The sequence below is a fragment of the Silurus aristotelis genome (genome assembly GCF_946808225.1).
Source record: "Silurus aristotelis genome assembly, chromosome: 4".
NCBI classification, from domain to species: domain Eukaryota; kingdom Metazoa; phylum Chordata; class Actinopteri; order Siluriformes; family Siluridae; genus Silurus; species Silurus aristotelis.
The window spans coordinates 23,257,636-23,281,614 of record NC_139577.1 but is presented as its reverse complement, the minus strand read 5'-3'; the positions used below and the strand labels follow the sequence as shown (position 1 = coordinate 23,281,614).

General features: G+C 37.2%; 1 protein-coding gene across 1 annotated transcript in view; it reads left to right on the top strand.

Moving 5' to 3' along the window:
* cfap46 (cilia and flagella associated protein 46) overlaps window positions 1-23,979 on the top strand; it is a 56,048-nt gene that overhangs the window by 15,899 nt on the left and 16,170 nt on the right. Inside the window, exons 18-47 of the mRNA XM_083538276.1 lie at window positions 64-173; window positions 598-810; window positions 891-1,110; window positions 2,887-3,030; window positions 3,143-3,253; window positions 3,360-3,541; window positions 5,775-5,906; window positions 6,690-6,855; window positions 7,268-7,328; window positions 8,060-8,195; window positions 8,352-8,535; window positions 8,655-8,826; window positions 8,926-9,134; window positions 9,574-9,714; window positions 10,194-10,340; window positions 10,972-11,120; window positions 11,282-11,380; window positions 12,358-12,433; window positions 12,542-12,712; window positions 12,818-13,018; window positions 13,527-13,633; window positions 13,738-13,920; window positions 14,132-14,267; window positions 16,438-16,635; window positions 16,830-17,018; window positions 19,977-20,099; window positions 21,235-21,414; window positions 21,620-21,790; window positions 21,974-22,071; window positions 23,428-23,504. Of these exons, the coding sequence (XP_083394402.1) occupies window positions 64-173; window positions 598-810; window positions 891-1,110; window positions 2,887-3,030; window positions 3,143-3,253; window positions 3,360-3,541; window positions 5,775-5,906; window positions 6,690-6,855; window positions 7,268-7,328; window positions 8,060-8,195; window positions 8,352-8,535; window positions 8,655-8,826; window positions 8,926-9,134; window positions 9,574-9,714; window positions 10,194-10,340; window positions 10,972-11,120; window positions 11,282-11,380; window positions 12,358-12,433; window positions 12,542-12,712; window positions 12,818-13,018; window positions 13,527-13,633; window positions 13,738-13,920; window positions 14,132-14,267; window positions 16,438-16,635; window positions 16,830-17,018; window positions 19,977-20,099; window positions 21,235-21,414; window positions 21,620-21,790; window positions 21,974-22,071; window positions 23,428-23,504 (4,486 nt within the window). The remainder of the gene's footprint in view (window positions 1-63; window positions 174-597; window positions 811-890; window positions 1,111-2,886; window positions 3,031-3,142; window positions 3,254-3,359; window positions 3,542-5,774; window positions 5,907-6,689; window positions 6,856-7,267; window positions 7,329-8,059; window positions 8,196-8,351; window positions 8,536-8,654; window positions 8,827-8,925; window positions 9,135-9,573; window positions 9,715-10,193; window positions 10,341-10,971; window positions 11,121-11,281; window positions 11,381-12,357; window positions 12,434-12,541; window positions 12,713-12,817; window positions 13,019-13,526; window positions 13,634-13,737; window positions 13,921-14,131; window positions 14,268-16,437; window positions 16,636-16,829; window positions 17,019-19,976; window positions 20,100-21,234; window positions 21,415-21,619; window positions 21,791-21,973; window positions 22,072-23,427; window positions 23,505-23,979) is intronic.

Sequence of the window (23,979 nt, the reverse complement as noted above, 5' to 3'; positions counted from 1 at the left end):
ACTTTAATATTTTTTTAACTGGTTTTAATTGATGGTTGATATGATTTGTTTTGTATGTCTTAGGCAACTATTCATAAACTCCGCTCTGAGGGAGTAGAACTAAATGACTCTCCTGTCCCACCTGTTAAGAGAGGAATGCTTACCCTTGATGACCCTCAGTGGACTCTTTATAGGTACACACAAATAGTATTACACCAATGGGTTAAACTTTTTCATCCAAAAGTATTAATGAAAGGATTTCCAAACAATTTAGTAACTGGTTTGGACTAAAAAAACTCAACAGACTGTTGTCTGTGAAAATCCCAGGAAATCAGCAGTGAAATACTCAAACCAACCCAACTGGCATCAACAACCATGCCTTGATTGAAGTTCTAACTAAAGCTAACAGGATAACCTCTCAACATAACAAAGAATGATGTTACTTGCATATTCAGCAGCACTAATTTCCTGTTATAGTCTGCTTACATTTAACAAAATATTCTTAACTTGTTTGGTAGGCATTAGCTGTGAAATCTAGAGGATTAAACCACTTTCAATATTCCTCCATTACTTTCAGGATTTGTCTTGTGTATCTTTTTTTACTTTATCTATCCACAGTAACTGGATTCAAGAGATGTCGGACTATGCCACAACTAATTTACTACGAGGAGCAGAACTCGGTGCAGAGCTACAGGAGCCGTGGCTAGTGGTTAATGCAGCTGTGTACTTGTGGAACTATAACAACCACATCCTTGCTGCAAAGAGGCAAAACAAGCTGGTAACCGCATTCAGCCAGTTGGTGGAGCTTCTCAGACAGACAGGCCATGAAGGGTGAGACTTCCTTATACTATCAATCTTTTTTCCCCAATTTATACTGGCAGTTACTGACTCCATAAACTTTATTTAAATAGGGAAGTGGTGCTGCTTGTCCTGTTGTGTGATGCTGTGGCACAGGGTATCATCAAACCTTGGTGTGAGACATCTGGACATACTACTCAACAGAGGGAGTATTTTCAGTCTCAGGCAGACAAGACTAAAAAAAGTGGAAAGAAAGGAATGGAGAAATCAGGCTCCACTCATTCCATTCAACTGGAGGCAGCTGTTGTGCAGGACATTAAGAAAGCTCTGCAGGTAAGACACTGTTAGTGTGTCCACACACAAAATCACGGATTTTGCTATTAATTTTCCTCTGTGTAAATGCACATCCTTTAAACAGTATTGTGCAAGAATAGCACATATTCATAATTGGAAACCCTGTTAGAAAGGATGTGACTTATGCAAATCCCATGTTCAATGGCTTTGGTGTAGTTTATAGAGTCTATCTAATCCCCTCATAAATGTACATAGCCCAGACTGATTTTCTTTTACTTTACAAAGTATTTTATTGACATGAATAGCCATAAACTTCATTAGTTACCAGTCACTGATGTCAGTGTCTTTCCCTATTGCTGATGCTTTATTGTATTTTAAAACAGCTGCAAGATTAGGTGTTAGTGCATCATTAAATAAATAGTTATCAAGATCTATTACCCCAGTAGCAAATTGGTTTCTTTTTCGAACATGATCCCTCTCGCTGAATTTTGGGGAGCTGTACTATGACTTGCACTGGTTAATTGCCTCAGTGATATAAAATTCTGGCTTGTGCTCACACTTAACCCATTCTAAAACAATTACTGCATATTCTCACATAAAACTGCATGTTTGACAGAGGCTAGCGTGAAGGATTAAGGCAGAAGAATACTAAACTGATTACATGTCAGTGAGATTGTTCTATTCTCATCTGTGAAGAAGATAAAGCAGTTTTCTGCCTTCTGGCTATCTGAAGTATTTTCAGACACACTTTCTAAGCATCAAAACTCATACATACTGCAATACAACACAATTACATTAACGCTGACAGTATGGCTGAAACTCAACTGGAGGACTGCCCGAAACACAACATGGCCCTTAAGCTCCAAACTGTCTTGTATCAGTTCTCTGAGTGCGGGTTCCTGGAGCTAGGCATGCATAGGTTGCTTGAGATAAAGCACTTTCAGTTTTTATTATACACCACAGAAAACTCTTGCCTCTACTCCTTTCTGCTGTGTGTTTGAAAACCCTTACATTCTCTGACTACAGATATGGTATTTTTTTCAGGCTCAATCAATTACACCACATTCATCCCAGCTTAAGATTTATCTTCTGTGAACTCAGATATTAAGATATTAGAAGGAAGAGACTTTCATACACAAGAGTTTCATAGTGAAATGACAAACTTATGAAACATCAACTCAAAAATCATGACACCCATTGCTGCATTACCTAAAAAGTTTATTTTCTTATGCTGTAATAATCAGTAATGACCAATAATGATTCTCAAAATTAGTATTTGGGAGGAAGTAAACATCTTTGTTAACTGATATAAAAATAAACATTTCAAAATCAGGTAAAATAATGTATATTTGCAACTATAATGTCTACCTGCACCACCTACGAAAACAAAATAAATTGAATTTTATATAATAAATCTTAGGTTAAAATAATTTTTTTGTATTTTAAATGTTTGATGGTCTAACTTAAGAGATTTAAATCATAAATAAGTATGAAAGACGTGAGTAAGATGTATTAGAACTCTGCACAGCAGCGAAACAGAAGTGGTTGGCCAATTTTTTTTTTTTTATATAAATTAATTCTCGACTAACGATCATTGGCTATTAGTAGTATGTGTTAATATAATTTTAACTATTGCAGCTATTTTATGTACACAAACCTGTTTATCCATTGGAAAAATTATCAAATCTATATACAATTTTGTGTTTACTGCTTCCTATGAGGTATAGAATACTCCAGAATACTATAATACTATACTATCCAGAATAGGATTAGGCCAAAATGAAGTACAAAATGTTTGACCTTTCTGTGTTGTAGATGTGTGACTATGCACTGCGTCTCTCCAATGGGAATGATGAGACAGTGCCCATCATGGTTCGAAAGCAGCTTATCAGCACATGGGTAAATACAAAAAGACTGTTACAACAGCAAATTGGACAGAACCTCGACATTGATGATGAGGTGCGTGGGAGTGTCTGTGAAAACATCTATAAAGTTCAATATAATTATGTGTACAAGTCAGCTGCACATAAATTCAAACTCAGTATAGTCACTATGTGCATGTTTTACTCAGTGTAAAAACGAGGCTGTGCGGGCCATGTCACGTGTACTGGTTGGAGTGGAGATGATGCGATGTAATACTAACCATGGACTGATGGAGTTCTCTGTGCCCAGCCTTACAATGGTATGGTCTTTTAAAAGAAAGCACAACTTGTATTATTTTATTTATTTTTTACTACAGTTTTTTCTAATTTACATTTTCACTTTATCTGTTTTTCGTTCTTTGACAGCTCATACAAATGGCATCTGACTGTAAATGGTCCGATCCTGTAGTGGAGCTGTATGCATGGTCTCAGCTTGCTCGCTTTGCCCATCGGAACGCTGATCACGACCTTGTTATGACTTGCACCCAGAATTCACTTCAACTGGATCAAAAGGCCGAAAATAAGGCAAAAATCTCTGTGCTTAACTTGTGAGTTCTTTTACCCATGCACTGTTTTACCAGAGAAAAGAGGAATATTTTTGCAGAAAAAAAGATAATTCAAAAATGTGATTAATATCTCCAAAGTAGGGGTTTGATACAGAGTTTCTGCAGAGTAAAAAAAAAAAAATAATAATTTTGAACTCTTAATTTTAGGCCTTAAAAGGTCTTAAATTTGCTGTTTCAGGTGTAAAATAATTTTAAACAGGTCTAAATTATTCGATGCCCATGTAACGTTACATCTAAAGCTTATTGAAATGCTCCCACAGCACTTTAAAATGTAAAAACATTTTTTGTTAGTTTACAAATGATTCTCAAAGTTAGTATTTTATGGAAAACTAAAACTACCAGGGAGTAAACTGATATAAAAATACAAAATAAAAAAATAAAGTAAAATCATGTATAGTAGCAACTATATAAGCTGCAACTATAATGAATGCACCACATACAAACACAAAAAAGAAATAGAATTTTATATAATAAATTAATTTTTATTACGTATGAAAAGATTTTATTGTATTTGAAATGTTTGATCAAATTCAAATCAACAATGTTTACAGTTTAATGAGATAATTACAAATGAGACCAACATGGAACAGCCATTGCATTGTGATATAGGATCTTAAATTTCATTCTTAATGGTCTTAAAAAATTACTCAAAGGACTTGGTGACCTTTGTTTAAAAGTCTTTTTAGGGAATCGGCTACTCGATGAGTCTCAAACATGGCATGGGTTGGGTCCATCCGAGCATTTAATGAACACATTAATCAAGTTACAGTAGGCAGCACTGCCACTTACCAACTCCAGAATCCGCATTTTGGTCTTGCACTTGGGTTACTGTTTTTGCAAAGTTTTGTGTTTTTGCTCTATGCAAAATGTTCTCCTTGTTTCTTCATGGGTTTCTAAGAGTTCTTTGATCTACTAACCCAAAATCACAACAGTGAATTGGCAATACCAAATTGGCCCAATGTGTTAATATGTATATGAAGCACAGTCTTGTCTCCCTTTGCTTCTCCCTGAGGCATTAGGCACACTATTTATTCAGCATTTTTGTTTACAGAAACTCTATTTTTCTTTAAAATGCATGAAAGAAGATGTCATTTATGTTAAATGTAAAATAATGATTTTAAGAAGGTAAAACTAACAGGCTGTGGAATGAAGTAAGAAAAAATTAAAAACAAAAAAGCTGATTTGTGGTTGTAGTTTGTGGCTTTCACTGTTCACAAAGCTGTTCCAAGTCTCTCACCCCCTCCCCCATCCCCCTGTTGATGTGGCAAGAACTGCTAGTACCTCCTGTTTCAAACCAAACACGCGTTATTTTAAGCTGTTCTTCGAGAAAATGCATGAATGTGGAAGAGCGAAAGGCAAAAAGAGACAGATCAGGAGTGAATGTATATGTTTGCATCTGTGTGGTTTATGACTGGAAGAAAGAGATGAAAGAAGAAGTGTGTGTGTGTGTGTGTGTGTGTGTGTGTGTGTGTGTGTGTGTGTGTGTGTGTGTGTGTGTGTGTGTGTGTGTAGGAGAAATAGGAGAAACAAAAGACACAAAGATTAAAAAAAAATAAAAAATACCCCTATGGCTGTTGTATGATCTTCCCTTTGCTACCAACATGCTCAAAACCTTTCTGCTGCTATTTTGTTTCTTAAAGCAGCAACAATCTAATTTGAATCACGTGCCTGTTTGGTTCTTTTCATGTCAGCATTGGTGGTTCAGTGGTAGAATTCTCGCCTGCCACGCGGGAGGCCCGGGTTCGATTCCCGGCCAATGCAAGAGTATTTTTTCCTGTGCCTTTTTATCCTCAAAATGTAGCCAAAACTTTGCAAATACAGTAAAAGTGTTGTTTTTCCACTTTAAAAGTAAAATTTTTGCAGTCTTCTTTACATTAAATGCTTTTGATGCTGCTATGTGTTATATGTGCCCTAAAACCTAATAGATGAATTTAACTGAAAATAGACTACAATTGATTTTTAAAGTTGGTTTGTTACATTGATTTTTCAGTTTCATGTATGCGAGTCATATTAGATTTCGGGCTGAAACGATTCCTCAAGTAATTCAAATACAAAATAAAGAGAAATTAGCTTTTTTTGTACTTTAATACTGATTATTTGTGTTTTGTTTTGATATATTATAACAGTTCAACATTACAACATCCTTAGCCCTAATTAGATTTGAGCTTGCTCCATTTTAAATATAAATTTTGCAACTGTTTTTGTATGTATCTAGGTACAGCATGAGAATGGTGCAGGAGATGCTGAGCACTGCTGCGTGTTTGAGGGGACTGAGCATGCTTCATAAGTCCTGTGGGCATTTTGCCAAATACACAGAGGCTCTTGCTATGCTCCATACTAGCATCAGGTCGGTCTGTTAATAGCATCTTGCTTACCAGTTCTACCATATACTTTGAATATATCTAAACTTGGGGAGTTTAGATATACATTACACTGTTGCTGTGTTTTTATTTTATTTTATTTATTTATTTATTTTTTACATAAAAACAACAACCAGGCATAACTTTATGGCCACCGATCAGGCATAACATTATGAAGATCTGCCTAATATTGTGTTGGTCCCTTTTTGCTGCCAGTCCTGACCCTTTAAACATAACAGCATTAACTTCATTAGCACCTACAAGCACCTGTTGGATTGGACCAGATGGGCCAGCCTTCACTCCCCACATGAATCAATGAGCCTTGACCACCCATGATCCTGTCACCAGTTCACCACTATCCTTTCTTGGATCAAGTTTGATAGATACTGACCATTGCAGACCAGCAACTCCCCACAAGAGCTGCAGTTTTTGGAGATGCTCTGACCCAGTCATCTAGGCATCACAATTTGGCTCATGTCAAACTTACTCAAATTCTTACGCCTGCTCATTTTTCCTGCTTCTAACACATCAACTTTGAGTACAAAATGTTCACTTGCTGCTTAATATATCCCACCCACTAACAGGTGCCATTATGAAGAGATAATCAGTTATTCACTTCACTGATCATATAATGTCATAATGTTATGCCTGATCGGTGTAGCAAAAATACCACAAACATTATTATATGAGTCAAAGGCAACCTAGGAAATAAAATGTTCATGCCATGATAGTGCAAAAGCATTAAATTATCACGTTTATTAATTTTTTAGATATGCTGAGCAGGCAGGTAGCTGGCCTCTCTGTAGGACTGCCGCAAAGCATTACTGGAACTCATGCCTTGCACTCATCGACACTCCTGAGCAGAGACAGCAGCTGCAAAAACCACTAGAGCTTATTGTAAAGGCTCTAACCCGCACCTATTCTCAACCAGCCAGTGTAAGTGTTTCAGCTACATCATGTAAACCTCCTAAGTTTAATTGAACATATTAGGCATGGCACCGATCATATACCTAATGTTGTATCAATGCCAGTAACAGAGAAAATAGTAGATTGAATAGATTGGAAAAAAAAAAAACATTCAGGCCCTAAATCAAATAACAAAGCAGCACAATGTGAGTGATTTTTATTTGTATTATTATTAAAATGTAGTTTTGTTTAGCATTTTGAAATTATTAAAATTCTGAGTAGTACATGTGAAGCAATTGAAGCTTTTAAAATGCTGAGTGAAAGAAAAGGCCATTTTTGTTAGTTTAAAGCATAAGAAAGATACAGATGATAAAATAGTAGAATCTGCCGCACTGTATAACATTGATAGTTAACCTAATAGTCACCTTGCCTTTTTTCACAGGTAAAAAATAGAAGGTCAAGCGCTCAGAAGCAAAAACAACCAGGCGCACTGGATTCTAATAGTAAGTCCCAGTTACAAGCTATAACTGACATGGTGAAAAAAATCATTCAAACAGGCAGTTAAGCTTTTGTGTATCTACTGGAAGCTGGTTGTAGTTTAATGTTTTGGAAGTAAAAAAACAACAAAAAACACTATTGTGAAAGTGGAAAGACAACATTGTTCATGTATTTGCCTAGTTCTGGATAGAAGAACTATAAAAGATTTAGCTGCATTGGCCGGGAATCGAACCCGGGCCTCCCGCGTGGCAGGCGAGAATTCTACCACTGAACCACCAATGCTTACATGGGAGTAGGAATGCTTGCATGTCATTCAAAGCAGACCAATAGCACACGCTAAAGTTTTTTGCCACATCAGCATGGGAGCAGGGGAGTAGGGGAGGAGCAGAAAGAAGCTGCTGCATTTGAGCACTTTGTGAGCAAAGGAAACACCACATAACAGTCACTAAAACATTTTTGGTTTTTGCAACTTTTGTTCCTTAAATACTGTTCTTACATCATCATTCTGTCTGCCACTTTTGCTGTCCTGGTCAGACATACTTCACATATGAATATACTCAGATACTCTTCATGTACATTTTTTGTTGTTTATACTTTTGCTTGATTATTGTGTTACATCATATATGTTCCTTTCTTCTCCAAATTTAAAACAAATATAAAAACATACACATTTGAGCTTTAACTGTCTGTTCCTGTCTTACTTGCTCTCAAATTAACACTCTGTGTCTATGTACAGCTGAAGATGACCTGGCAGTGAGAGCAGCTATGTACAGTTTGATTTTCCAGGTCCATGTAGACTGTGGTAGTTTGAGAAATGGCCTGCAGGTCCTGGATCTGGCCATCAGAGAGATTCCTCGCAGCCCTCACCGACTGTGGGTTTATCTACATTGCATTTTCAAAAAATAATTAGAAATCATGTGACATTGTCATTCTTTTGTAATATTTATTCTTTAGTCATGTGAAATGTATGTGGGTGGGTATTTGTTTTTACATACATTATTTTAGCTTTTGTGTGTTTGTGTGTACAGTACTCTCTATAAGCAGCGGGTGCTGGTGAAGGCTCAGCTAGGGGAGAGCATTGAGCTAGACATGCACATGTTTACAGAGCTTGAAGAGGTGCCCTGTGCTATGATGTGGCATCATGTTGCTCTAGCTACCAATGACATACAGCAGAAAATGCACTGTTATCAGAACGCAATCAACAAATTGCAGGTAAGAAATTAGGAAATTATTTCTTAACTGTAAAAGAGAGATAGATAGAGAGTTATAGCTAGTTATATTGCGCAATTGATTTTCTTGATACTAATTTATGTTGTGCTGTCTCTTTTCAGAGTGCTGAAAGTCAGTGGAAGAAAGTGGATTTACTGCTGGAATATGCAGAGTGGCTGTACTGTAATAATTTCCCTGTGACAGATGTGCAGCTGCAGACCCAGTCAGCCATAGACATTTTGCTCTCCTCTGGTCTGGACAGCAGTCAGTGTGACAGTAACCGAGGTAATCCAGGTAATTACAAATGCAGTATGCATGTTGTGAATGTACTTTTGTATGTACTTTTGCAGCAGTTTGATTCGTTTGTTGCACAATCTGCTTTGCTTCTATTAGAGACCCCTGTGCAGGCAGATGTAGCTGTACCAGTCAGTGGGCCACAAGCTCCAACGTCTATGCTGCCTCACACCAAGCTGAATGATGTGCACACCCTAGATATGCTGGTGCAGGCATACACACTACTGGCTATCATTGAGTCCAGAGTATCTACCAAGCATCTGCAGTACTTGGTCGAAGCTTATCACTGTGTTGTGAAGATCTGGCAGGTTTGTGATTTAGTTTGTACTTTCAGAACAGAAATATTAAAGCACTTAATTTTACAGTTAAATTTAATTACATTTGTTCTTCAAACATCAATGATTACAATCTGGTTTACGATTTGTTTCTAAAGTATTCCTTCCAAAACCTTTATAATTTGGAGCCAGACCAACAAAACCTCTTTTCAGTTAACTGAAAGCTTTATTAATATTTTAAGATGTATTCATATATTTCCTGTTTAGTGATGTTAACCAGTGGTCCCCAACCCCTGGGCAGCGGACCCGCACCGGTCCGTGGGTCAGTTGGTACCGGGCCGAACAGAAAGAATACATAACTTACATTATTTCTGTCTTATTTATTATCTGATTCTAAACAATGTTTTATTTTGGAAAATGACCGGATTCTCTCTGACACATCTGTCACATCTGTCTATTTTTTTTCATGCAGGTGTCCGTGAAAACAGCTCAGGAAGTCATCAAAGATGTGTTAAAGAATTCTGATATTGCACCTCAACCCGTGTTAGCAGACAGCTCTAAAAAAGACAAGGAAAAAGAGAAAGAACACGAGAAAATCTTTAAGTCTAAAGAGGTTTGGCACATGTTCTATATTGCCTGAAGTATGTGGACACCTGACCATCACACCCAATATTGCATTCTTTCCTTTGCAGCAAAGTTGTATAGGAATTTTTATATATAATTTGTAGAAAAGTGTATTAGAGAGGATGTAATATAGACAATAACTGGACAAATCCACACAACCACATTCCAAGTCATTCTAGAATAGTGGAGCTTGTTATAACAGCAAAAAGAATGCAAAAGCTGTAATTGGAGGTTAAAAAAAATATATAAAGAAGAAGAAATAAACGCCAACATGAGTGTGAAAAGCGTCTCCACAAATTTTTGTCAGTATACCTCCATAAGATTTTTGTGTTTTAAACATACCAAACTGCTTATAAAATAGCAAACAGGAAATAGATTATAGCTCACTCTTCCATTCACTGAAATGATATTGTTAAACTTATAAAGTTGTTCTTTACTATAAAGACTCTTTACTCTTTAACTGTGCAGAAGAAGCCCAAGGTCCTAGGTTTGGACGCTTCGTTCCAGTTAAACCCAGAGAAATGGGCTCAATTCGAGTGCCCTGAAGAGTTTCGGCAGGCTTTTAAACATGACCGCAGCCCTTACTCCATCAACAGGCACAGTATCAGCATGCAGGTCAGTGACTTTCTATGAAGGACCAATCAACTTCTGCAGCATGTTAATCACTGGTCCTTTCCCAGTATTTTACATCTGAGATCAGTTTTACCTTGAGGCCCAGCAGTAGGAAAGTCTTTTATTGGTCTTATGCTGTGGGTTTCAGTTAGCTCGTTTGCGCATGAACTAGTAATATTGACCTTTATGCCCAGTGAGTGTGAAATTAAAGGCTGTTTTACTTCACTTAGAAGCCATTGATTTGATGAAATGAATTTAACAAAGTTAAATTATTCACAGAAAACAGTATTTCTGTTTAAATCTACTAACCTGCATGTAAAGTATAAATAAAAACTGTTGCAACTTTAAAATGAACAGGATAAAAATTGCATTCATGGTTTTAGTATTACTGAAATACTGGGGACTAGCAACACAGTTCATGCTGTATAAAATAAAAACAGTATAACAGTAAAACTCTGTTTAAGGCTACATACTGTAATTTTTTTTAAAAAAGCTGATTTTCCCCCATCTTATTACGTAAACTACATAGTTATACAAAAAATTGTATGGCTCTGTTACATAGCTATCTTTATTTATTATCCCCTAAACTATGAATTTTGCTTTATGTTATGAGTGTGTGTTTTTGTGCTTCTAGAACCGGACTCTGTTCTATCTAGATCTCCTGGTAAAAGAGCTGGAATTATTCTCTCTTACTCTGTTGACCCTACCCCCTTTGCACCTGGCTGAGGTCATTGCTCACGATCTCTTTCTTAGCAAGAGCCATTCTGACCTTTACCGCCTTAGGTATGTAGCACAGCAGTCTGCACACCTTTGCAGTCAGTACACAAGACTAACCATCCGATTTATACGTCAGTCTGAACATAGCTATAGCTCTGCTTTTTGTGTGTCTCTGCTGTATTATTACTGTAGAACTATTGGACAGACATTTCTGCCTTTGTTTTTAGGATACTGAAGACCTGTTGTGAATTGGGGCTTGACTCTTCATCACCCTACAATGATGCACTGCTGAGCTTTGCTGATATTTCTGAAGATGAGCAGATGTTGTAAGAGACATGTAGCATCACCCACAACATTTATAGCTTTTAAGGTCTTCATGAGCATAGTATTTTATGACTTTTAGTATAACAGGACCAGCATATAAGACTGGATAATATATGGGCAGTGTATTCAGGAGTACTTAGTGAATATGCATACCGTATTTTTCGGACTATAAGCCGCTACTTTTTTCCCACGTTATGAACCCCGCGGCTCAAACAACGAAGGCGGCTAATTTATGGATTTTTCCTGGGTTTTTCCCGGTTTCACAAACTTCAAGCCGAAAAACTGATTAAAAATATTACAAATATTTGTAAAATTCAGTGGGTGCGGCTTATACAAGGGTGCGCTATATATTGTTGGTTCACAATATATAGAGAGTACTAGTCTTTAAACAGTGCCATTTGGAAGTTTCTAGAAATATGCATGCCATGATAGTGTAAAAATATTTAAATTATATACTCTGGTCATGTTTAAAATGTTTTAGATTGAAATTCAAGCACTATTTCATCCTAGATTAATTGTAATCACAGCTGGAAATTTCATGAACTAATCATGACATGCTGAATTAGTGGATCAAGCTAGCCCTATATTTAATTTTTTTTGTCTCTATTAGCATGCTGTTGAAGAAAAGTAAAAATTATTTATAAATGTTGAAAGGAATTAATTACAGCCTACACTGTGGAAAACCTTAAAAAACGACAGTGAACAAAGTGAACACAATTTCTAGTCAGGAGACCCAGTGCTCTCACCCCAGCTCCCTAACAAGCTATTATAGGCAAAGAAAATAATACTGTGCTGTAATGTATATGTGGGGAAAATGTCGTCTTCTTAATTTGAATAATTATAGGATTCTTGATTAAAGATTTTGACCTGGTTATTTTCTAATAGCAAGTTTTTGGTTGGACATTATCCCCTACTTAATTTTACACAATTATGTTAACTTTCCTGTATATTAACTATCAATATTTCTTTGCCCTTTTAGATGTCGAAAGACAGTTGCTCTGAAAAGGGAAAGAACAGGACCTCATACAGAGGCTCAAGTCAATAAGACACAGGAGGTTAGTGTGTTAAGAGCATTAGTGCTTAAACATAAAACAGGTTTAGTTGTAGTCAATTTTTGTGTGATATTTCTATGATATGATAATTTGTATGTCTTGACCGCTTAGACAGCACCTCCTCATAGTGGGTGTGGTGTATCTGAAGGCAGCATGTGCAGGAAGAGGCTGAGTGAATGTACTGTGCAGAACTTGTTAATGGACAAGGCTGCTGTGTGTATCAGTATGGGCTTGTACCAACCTGCTAGAAGACTGTTAGCTGAAGCTCACCTGGTGGCCAAGGTACATATATGTTATGATTTAGAGTTATGATAATAATTGAAACACTTTCCGATTGACTTTATTTTTTCTGTCACAGTAAATTATGAACTCTCTTGTGTATCTAAGGAACTTGGAGACAAAACCATACTGGCAAGGTGTTTTTACCTTTTGGCTGTTCTGGCTAGTCATGAGCAGCAGCATGGCCAGGCTCTTGCTTTAGTGGAGCAGGCTCAGGAGATTGGTGGGGATGAGGACTTCTGGTATAACCTCATTCTAAGCCTCTTGAACACCACCGTACAGATTGATGGAGACAATATTTACACACAGGTTTACCTCTTTAATTTATTTGTACTGTAGCCTAAATAACCAATTCAAACATCCACCTTTGCTTTAAATCTGGCCAACCTTTTGTTCATTGCGGCAAAAGGTGATATTAAGTATTACATAAATAATACATTTGTTAATGTTCTGTAAAGGGTTTTACTCATTCACTTATCTGAAATGTTTTAGTTTTAGACAAATCCAGGTAAACATGTAGGCTAAAACTGGAGCACCCTCTGCTGGGTGGAAAAAAAATCAGATAGGCCTCATAATATGTGAAGGTGTGATTATAATTTTAGTCAGTGGCAAACACACACACACACACACACACACACACACACACACACACACACACACACACACACACACACACACACACACACTATATGTTGATTTGTCTAAATTGTGCAGGTAAAAGTGGGCATGACTTGAAGGGCAAAAGCACAGTGTTGTGTTAGAGATTTATAGTTGGTTATTCCCATATTTCATTTTTTGTTCTGTTACTTCTCCACAGGTGTGTAAGATCACAGACACAGCTATTGGACTCTTTAGGTCTGCTCTGGAGCAAAAACCAAATCGGGCATCAGTCCTCAACTTCTACATTGCCTCACTGCAGGCTAGGTAAGGATTCATATAAATATGTATTTTTTGTGTGTTTTTTCTCAACTGTGTTTTACATATGCTTGTGCATCTGCAAAACTTATATTGAATATGTCCTCTCACAGAGGTGCTGTTCTTTGTCGGCAATCCCTGAGGGTCACTTGTCCTGGTCATAGTGTTAGTGCTGACACAGTGAAGAAGCTGAATGCAGTGTGTGACACTCTGAAAAAAAGTGCTGCAGCTTTACGTCAGCATGGCTACAAGAACCAAGCTGCAGAGACCATTCTAGAGCAGGCACACACTCTAAGGTAAAACATGCACACACATTTTATCTACATATTGGTAATTTTTTAATTAAGCTTATTGAATTGAGATTTTTTTAGCATGGAAATCATCAGATTATACGGTTTTTCTCTGACCCTTAAACAGATCTTTGAATTTTTACATTAAAATGATGTAAATAAATCAGAGAAGATAAACCTGACTTAAGTAACCTTTTTTTTCCTTTTTTTTTTAAAGAATGCTGGCCATGGTCACTTCCATAAAAGAAGAGAAACAGCAGCACTTGCTAGATGCGCTCTCGCTCATACAGCGGGCTGTAGCTCTTCAAGAGGAAGTACTTTCTGTTTGCCTCAGACTTATTCCAACTCAAGAGGTACTTATTTTATAGTTTGTGCATACAAAAGAAAAGCATAAGCAATAGTTTAAACTCAACTGCACAGGAGGCCAAAACTCAAAGCACGCTTTAGGTCACGGGCCGAACAGGATGAACATTTATTGAACACACTAAAACTAAATGTTTTTTAACATAAATAGAAATAAAAAAGACAGGAATATTATTCCAGAATAAATCAAATTAAACTTTAAATAACTTAAAATATTTTGCTCTCCATAAAAATATCTCCTGTCAAAATTATACAAGTTAGAAATATGAACCTGCTGCAAAAGAACCCTGAAAATATAAATAAAGATTGTAAGTAAATGTTAAAATAACAACAAATCAAAACAGTAAGATTTATTTGCTCTTATGCCATTAAAAAAATATATAAACTTAAACTTTAAATAACTTAAAATCTTTTGCTCTCCATGAAAATTTCTCCTGTCAAACACAAGACGTCGCACACCATTTATCATGCAGCTCTTCAGAAACATTCCCCCTTAGTAAATGGCCTGGCTGATTTGCCTCTGATTTCTCCTCTGCCACAATAAAAATTGCTTTCACAGCAGCTTCACTTTGTGATTTTGCTCTGGCAAAAAACGTCAGCTGAAATGTCAGATTCTTCTTTAACTCTTCTACTTTCTGTATCTTCTGCTCTGCATTCAGGTTTTTTAGCTTATCCTGATGTTTTGTCTCGTAGTTCCGCCTTAGATTCAATTCCTTAATTACAGCCACATTCGCTCCACAAATAAGACACATGTGTTTACCGGCAGTGTCAGTAAACATATACTTAGCCTCCCTTCAGTTTTGAAAGGCTCTGTTTTCAGAATCAACTTTTCTCTTTGCCATTGTGAGGCGCTGCTTCACAATAACTTTACAATAGGGTTGTATACATCAACAGAAGCTCGACTTGATTGACGCTGGAATGTTCCAAGGTAGCCTAGCGTTCAGCAAGGCAGCTGAAGCGCTGCATTATGAGATCTGTAGTTTGTGTTATCAGAGCTTCATATCGCTGGGCCATTAATAACAATAATAATAGAACTATATAAAATGATCTTGCGGGCCAGATATAATTGTACATCGAGCCAGATGTGGCCCGTGGTCCTTGAGTGGTCCTTGAGTTTGACACATATGCAACACACAAGTGTCACACAGACATACTGTATATACAGTATATATTTGTGAAATTTAAGGAAGGCAAAAAACTGTGTCCTATAATGATTAAAAAATATCATATTCACATGCAAGGAGCCTTGTTGTATTAAGTGCACCTGCTGAATCTTTCTTACTTTCCATTTATTTTACTTGCTTACAGTGCCATTGAATTGACTGTTTTTAGGTCAGTAAGTAAAGGTGATGGTTATAGCCGTAACCATTCCTACTTATTATGGAGGCCCTCATTATTAAATATTATGATTATGTCTTGAAAGTTTATGTAATGATCTTTAACAAATGATCTTTGTTTATGTGGCTTAGTATAAGCCAGCCCTTAACCGAAAGTTAGCAATCATGTAAATGATTATTGTTTCATTTTTCTAACCAGATCATCCTTTTGTTGTCCTTCACAGTTCTCATGGTAAATTAGAAAATAAACGTTAAAACTGATTTGAGAAATGAAGACTGCTGAAGCATTTAGATTCCTGCACTGTTCATATTATTTTATTTGATTTGGGACAATATGCGAAAGATACATTTCAAGGAGAAATCCATGTGCTCTATAATTTTAAGCAATTCAACTGGTGCTATTCAAGCGACAGATAGGTGAGGGATCATAGAATGCAGGAGTTTTGGTTCATGTTTTATATATGTTGCAATGTTGAAATTCTAAATGAAGTTCAAGTATAAATAACACATCACTAGTTCTATCTCTTACAGCAGATGGCGCTGGTTCCCCAATTAATTCAATATGCATCTTAACTGACAAGTTCAATGTCACTAATATTGCAAGTATTTTACAAAAAAATGTCAGAGAGCTACACATATGACCTTTATTTCTGATTAATATATTTCGTGTCTGCATTATGTTTTTGAGGATTGCACAAAAATAATGTTCAGGATGTAATTTGCAAGGACCACAGAGAGGCTGATTTTTCCTTGGTATTAAATTTAAGATTCACATAATATTGCATTCATTTGTACACTAACTCATTTTCTTTCTTTTGTTCAGGGTGGGTGGCGTAGGCTCCCTGCCATGCGTGTGTCTGTGCGTTTTAGGCTAGCTCTAGCTGACCTTGGTTTGTTGATGCTGGAAATGTTTTGTGAGGAGGAGAAGGTCAAAGCCACAATTCAGATCAGGATGAGTTCAACTGAGCGAGCTGTGGATAGCTATTTGAAGAGCAGCTCTGAACTTAATGCATTACAGAGGGTGAGAGACAACACATCTCAGACTCACAGCTCCAAAACCTTACTCTAGATTAGAAATACAAGTCTTTTATTTTCTTACATCTGCACAAAAGCGTTTCGATATGGACAAGAAAACTTAACACATTATCTACAGTAGAACAATCATCCCAAGTTTCTGTATGTTGGGGAAATTACCACATTTTGTTCCTTTTGCAGGAATGGCTTACCATGGGTCAGTCTGTAGGTCAGCTGACCTTTACCCAGCTGTCTGTAGTCCAGTCTCTCATTAAGGACTGTGTTGAAACCAGAATGCAGACGCTTGGCATGCTGGGAAAGTGCTTGAGGCTGTTAGCACTACAGAGAGATCCACTATACCCCAATTCTATGTGGGACAAATCATTCATGGTAAACACTCACACCTCTTCATAATTGCATTAGTACAAAAATAATGCAGATATCACAGCAAACATTTTTTTTATAGATACAAATTATATGCCAGTGCCAGAAAAAAATGCTAAAATGCTATTAAAACTTAGAAAACTGGGTAAAAATTTAAACTAGGGGTGAAACGATTCCTCGAATACAAAAAATCACGGAGCATGGTGTTTCCCCTACCAGACAATTATTACTGATGCACCACCCACTAAACTCTGGAGTAGAGACCTGCAAGGGATGAATTTTTTAAATATATATTATAAATGACAAAAATATATATTATTTTCTCCAGCTTCCGCCCGCAGGTAGAGACCTGTGCAGGACGGATTTTGCAGTACAGCTCCTGCTCACTCCTGCAAAAATTTTATTGTCTTCCATCTACAGAGACAGCAGGGAAAGGAGAAGTGTAGGAGAGTGGAGGTTCGGGTTGTTTACTTTAAATGCTGGTACTATGACGGGTAAAGGGAGAGAGGTAGCTGGTATGATAGAGAGGAGAAAGGTAGATATGTTGTGTGTTTAGGAGACCAAGTGGAGAGGGAGTAAGGACAGGAACATTGGAGGTGGGTTTAAACTGTTCTACCATTGTGTTTATGGAAAGAGAAATGGAGTAGGGGTGATTCTAAAGAAGAGTACAGTAAGATTGTAGTGGAGGTGAAGAGAGTTTTTGGCAGGGTGATGAACATGGAGCTGGAGGTTAAAGGGGTGATGATAAATTTAATTAGTGCTTATGCTTCACAAGTGGGTTGTAAGATGAAGGAGAAGGAAAAATTCTGGAGTGAATTAGATGAAGTGGTGGATGGTGTACCTAGGAAAGAACGATTGGTGATTTGGGCAGACTTTAATGGGCATTTAGGTGAAGGGAACAGAGGTGATGAGGAGGTAATGGGTAGGTATGGCCTTAAGGAGAGGAATGTGAAAGGGCAGATAGTGGTAGATTTTGCTAAAAGTATGGAAATGGCAGTGGTGAACACTTATTTTAAGAAGAAGGAGGATCATAGGGTGATGTATAAGAATGGAGGAAGGTGCACACAGGTGGACTATGTTCTATGAAGGAGATGCAACCTGAAGGAGATTGGAGACTGTAAGGTGTTGTCAGGGGATAGTGACACTAGACAGGATCGGATGATGGTCTGTAGGATGGTTTTGGAGGTGAAGAAGAAGAAGAGGAGAGTGAGGACCAAAAGAAGAATAAGATGGTGGAAGACTGTAGTGTAAGATTCAAGGAAGAGGTCAGACCGGGGCTTGGTGATGGTGAAGAGGTGCTTTGTGAGAGAGTGAGAGAGAAGGTCGGATTGTGTGGAGATGGTGAAGCAGGAAGTGGATAGGATTAGTAAGGAGGAAGTGAGAGCAGCGATTGAAACGATGAAGAGTGGAATGTCGGTTGGCCCAGATGACATACCAGTAGAAGTTTGAAGGTGTTTAGGAAAAATGGCAGTGGAGTTTTCAACCAGATTGTTTGACAACATTTTGGAAGGTGAGAGGATGCCTGAGGAATGAAGAAGGAGTGTGCGGGTAATGGTTTTTAAGAATAAGGGAGATGTGCAGAGCTGCAGTAACTACAGCGGAATAAAGTTAATCAGTTACACCATGAAGTTATGAGAAAGAGTAGTGGAAGCCAGGCTGAGAGAAGAGGTGACCATCTGTGAGCAACAGTATGGTTTGATGCAGAGGAAGAGCACCACAGACACATTATTTGCTTTGAGAATGTTAATGGAGAAGTATAGAGAAGGTCAGACGGAGATGCATTGTGTGTTTGTGGATTTAGAGAAAGCGTACGACAGGGTGCCAAGAGAGGAGTTGTGGTTTTGTATGAGGAAGTCTGGTGTGTCAGAGAAGTATATAAGGGTGGTGCAGGACATGTATGAGGACAGTGTGACAGCAGTGAAGTGTGCAGTAGGAACGACAGACTGGTTCAAGGTGGAGGTGGGACTGCATCAAGGATCGGCTCTGAGCCCTTTTCTGTTTGCAGTGTTGATGGACAGGTTGACGGACGAGGTCAGACAGGAGTCTCCGTGGACTATGATGTTTGTGGATGATATTGTGATTTGTGGTGAGAGTAGGAGCAGGTTGAGAAAAGCCTGAAGAGGTGGAGGTATGTGCTGTAGAGAAGGGGATTGAAAGTCAGTAGGACTAAGACAAAGTACATGTGTGAATGGGAGGGAGGGTAGTGGAGTGGTGTGGTATGGTATTTAATAGGAATGAAAAAGAAATCTCACGATTTTGCGGGAGTCACGCAAATTACTTTATTTGCCCGCAACCCACACACACGAGTATTTTACCGCCTGCAACCGCATTCACCAATTAAATCTTGTCCCGTACCGCAGTGCAGCTCTCTACTCTTGAACGCTCTGGGCAGCTAAACACAGAAGAAGCTGCAATGAAAAATAGAGGAACGGGGAATAGACAGAGAGGGGCGAGGAGAAGATTTATAGGGAAGCCCTACACTGGTACACTAGATTACAAACTTAAGATAAATATAACTCTTGATTTCTGCAAAGCAAACTTGGAAAGTGCTAATTTAAGTGTTTCAGGAAGAGGAAGGTCTTCAACCGTCGCTTAGTATTGCTCTTTGATGAGGAAATACTTCTGATCTGATTACTCGATTAATCGTTGGAATAATTTGTAGATTACTCGATTACTAAAATAATCGATATCTGCAGCCCTAAAACAGTGAATTTGATACTTTTATGTGGGCTTTTAACCTTAGTTTTTGGTCTATGACAGTAAATGCTGAACACAGTCACTCCCAAAACAGGCAGAAACTTTGTTAACAATTAAAAAAATGAGTCAAAAATTTGCAACACAATGGCAATATGTCTAAGTGAGTATACAGCTATAACAAATATTTTAGTATATATCTATAACAGATACTTTTCCATGTTTACAGCTCATTAACCATTCCCTTTTAACCATTTGCAAACAACTCAGGTAAACATAGCAGGGGGAAAGGAAACTGAGTGTAAGGATGAGGATGAAAATGTGGAAAGCAGCAGCCTAGTGGAGGGGAGCACATCACAGAGTGACAACACTATTAAAATGGAAAAAATGCAGGTAGAGTATTCGCTTAAGATGGTAAACTGTAACTATATATCTGTATCTATGATTGTCAAAATGGGATATTAAAGTAGTTAAACATTTCAAAGAAACTTGCACAATCTGTATGCAGTACCAGAAAAAGCTTCTCAGTCTCAAATTTGCTGCACAAATGGATTGATTTCTGTTAGTTGCCTTCATCCTTTGTGTACATTGTGCAGGCTATTTGACCGAGGTCGACCAGTTGATTGAGATCGACCAGTAGAATGCAAAGTTAGTTTGGATAAATCATGTGCCATTCATTATTGTGCTTATATCACATTTATTTGTCTATGGGTACTTTACCAAGATCCCAGAATGTGTATAGGTATCTCTTCTGAAGACCTTTTCCAAGTTGATCAGCTAAGCAAAGCACCGTGACAGTTGCGCTACCTTGTTCTTTTCATAAATGTTAAACAAATGTCTCCTACAAACAGTTCCACATCAATTATGATAGGCTTTACTTTTCTATTAGTTATGGTGTATGAGCTTAATTAATATAGAACTTTAATTAATATGTAATTTATGTTACAACCAGAACTACTTTAATATCAGAGCATTCAACCACACTGTGGTAAATGTTCTGTAATATGTATAGCAGAGCTAGCTGCGCATGGTGCAAATTAATAAAATAATAAATTCAATCTTTTTTTTTTTTTCGTAATCAAAGATCCCTTCTAAATGATTATGGGACATATCAGGGCATAACAATCTTGTGCCTAATTGCACAGGAAAAAAAAAAAAACACTTATGGAAGCATCATGACTACCCTTAGCATGGAGAAATTTTTGAAAAATTCAAGTCATTGCTGCATGATACATATTCACAATTTACATAATCTTACCTATTATTTTAAATTCAGTGATAGTTTACTGCATTGAACCACATTTGTACTAAACATGAAATATTGGTCGGAGTTCAAATGTGCCATAAAGGGATTTTGGTTTACAGTGTACACATTTAAATTTTGATGTATAAAATATATATCCGGTTATGATAATAGATCTGACATTTTAGTGATTAATGTTAAAATATAATCATGTAATCGCACACATAAACTTAATTTTTAAAAGGCTGAGCACTCTTACAAGTAATTACATGTGCTGACTTACAGAACAACAAAAGGGCAGTGCAGCAGATGTTGGTGCAGGCCAGTGATACATTAACTGAGGCTTTGAGTCTTGGGCTACAGCAGAGCCTGCCTGAGCTGCTCTCATATGTCTGCGAGGAGATGCTTGAGTCACACAGCCAGAACGACACAGCTGCCTTAGGCCAATACCTTGCATTGCTACAGGTTACAATATTTTCTACATTTAATTGCTTGGATAGTTAATGTTTTGCAAAACAGCCACTTAGTATTATTTTTAATTCCTGTTTATTTCCAGGCTTATATTTTATAAATTGGTTTGGGTACATGAGGGGTTATCCTGTATGTTTATTAACATTTGTACTTTTTTTTTTTTTTGTTGATGACTGTCCTGTCTCTCCACTAATCTCAGAGCTGTGTGTGCTGTACTGAGATGTCCAGAGTGTTAGATGCTGCCTGTTGGGACAGCAGTCAATCTCAGGTGGCTGCTCTTCTGGGTCTACAGAAAAGCCTGAAGTTCTCACAACACAGCCACTGCAGACTGCTTTCAGCCACTGACCACTCACTTAAAACACTTTCCAAGGTTTTTCTCTTTTAACTTTTAGACAAAAAAATAAATACATTCTTTTAGAACACACCTTTACGGTTAAAGCTGAGGTAGAACACACTGAAGGGACTGAATTGCAATGTGGACAGTGCAAATCATGCCAGTCACTTTTATCTAATTAGGGCTGCTTACACTGTTTCTATGTTTTGACCATTTTAGGCCTACCAGCACGTGAATATAAACCCTAAGCACCTGAGCTTACTAGGAGAACTGCCATCCAATCTCAAAATCCTGCTGTTGCAGCATTCTAAAGATGGGTAAGGTCAAACCGTGTTGTAATCATATTCTGCTATGCAAACAAGCAGAGAAGTAATTGTAATCAATTTGATTAGACCTGCTTAATTGGAAGGTTTATTTATTACATTTGTTAAAGGTGATTTATGAAATTATTATTGTATGTACTATATTATTGAATGTACTCACAACTACTTATGACCATGTGTGAGCAGCAGCCCATAGTGGTAAAACAGTGTAATTGCTATTTGATTATCAGGAGCTTTCATCACATTTGCTGTCCATATGGGCAGAATAATTGACATTAACTGCTGACAGTGGGCTCAAAACAAGGTGCTGAGAAAAAAAAAAATCTAAATCATATACAGTATTTTATATTATATATACAGTACAGACCAAAAGTTTATATATATTATATATACAGTACAGACCAAAAGTTGACATATTTTCAGTTCTCTTTTTTGTTATGTATATAATTCCACATGTGTTAATTCATAGTTTTGATGCCTTTAGTGTGACTCTCCAATTTTCATAGTCATGAAAATAAAAAAAACTCTTTGAATGAGAAGGTGTGTCCAAACTTTTGGTCTGTACTGTCTCTTTAGAGGAACTCCCAATTTTGGAGATGCTTTGAGGGGAGGTGGTAGCTCTGGGTTACTGATTGGAAGTTTGGTGGTTCAAGCCTTGTTATTGCCAAGTCTTGGGGGCCTGAAACAAGGTAACCATCTGTTCTGTATCATGGTCAGCTCTGGCCCTAGCTTCCTTACATTGCTGGAATATGTGAAGAAATGATTTCCCAGTGCTGTAATGTACACGTGACAAGTATAAAGCACCCTTTAGAAAGTTTAATAAAGAAAAAATAAGTGCATCCTCGTATCACGGGCTAAACTCCAGTCTTTTTTGTACTTTGGAGTTTTTATAAGAAACATTAACTTGAATTTTTAAGAGCTTTTAAAGTGATAATGTAAAAACCCAAATTCTTAGTTGAATTCGCAGTTGAAAGTGACTGCTAGTCCTAATTACATGCCCATGTACTCATTTTGCACATCTAGTATGGAGATAGCCTTTTCCACTTTTATTTTTAATTTTTTTTCTTTTATTCCTTGATAAAGAAGACCACAGGTTTGCCGTACCAGGCTTTTGCAGGGCATTTTTCTGTCATTTCACAATTTAACCGCTAGAGGGTGCTCATTATGCTGCTTTGTGATGCATAGGTTGCTGAAATGTTTGGACAGTTTACACATGCACATCTCTACAAAGTTACCTAGAAGACATCATTGTGCTCTACAAATTCTGATGCTTTTACAGTTATAAGAAGTAATAATATACAAATAATAATACAAATTAGTGCATACCTGATTTTTTTCTTCTTCTTACAGTTCAGTGCTCTATGGGGCTTTTTATGAAAAGGCACAATCCACTGAGAGTCATAAATTTAAAAGTATGCAGATTGCAGGTAAAGTCTCCAGTCTTCCTCTCTGGGGTTTCTTCTATCACCTCCTCTAACATGTACTGTACATGCACTATATTACCTAAGATATTGGGTCACCTGACCTCACCTGACCTTTCCTGCTATATGTGGTTTTTTTCCAAACTATTACCACAAAGCTGGAGTCACTTAATTGTACAGGACGTCTTTAGATGCACAATAATAACGTTTTACATTCACTTGAAGTTAAAAACCCAAACCTGTTCTAGTGGAACAGGGAATTATAAGAGCAAATTTGGACTAAATGTGGAATGCAATGTTCAAAAATCACATACCAGACTTATGACCTGGTGATCCAATACTTTTGGAAATATATTTTATGTTTATATCAGCGTCTGTAAGGTTATTGTATATGAATATATTTTTCTTATACTTTGTAAAAAAAAAAAAAAAAAAAAGTCTGTGCAGCAGTGTTGCTAAGTCAAAGTTCAAGGTTTTCTTG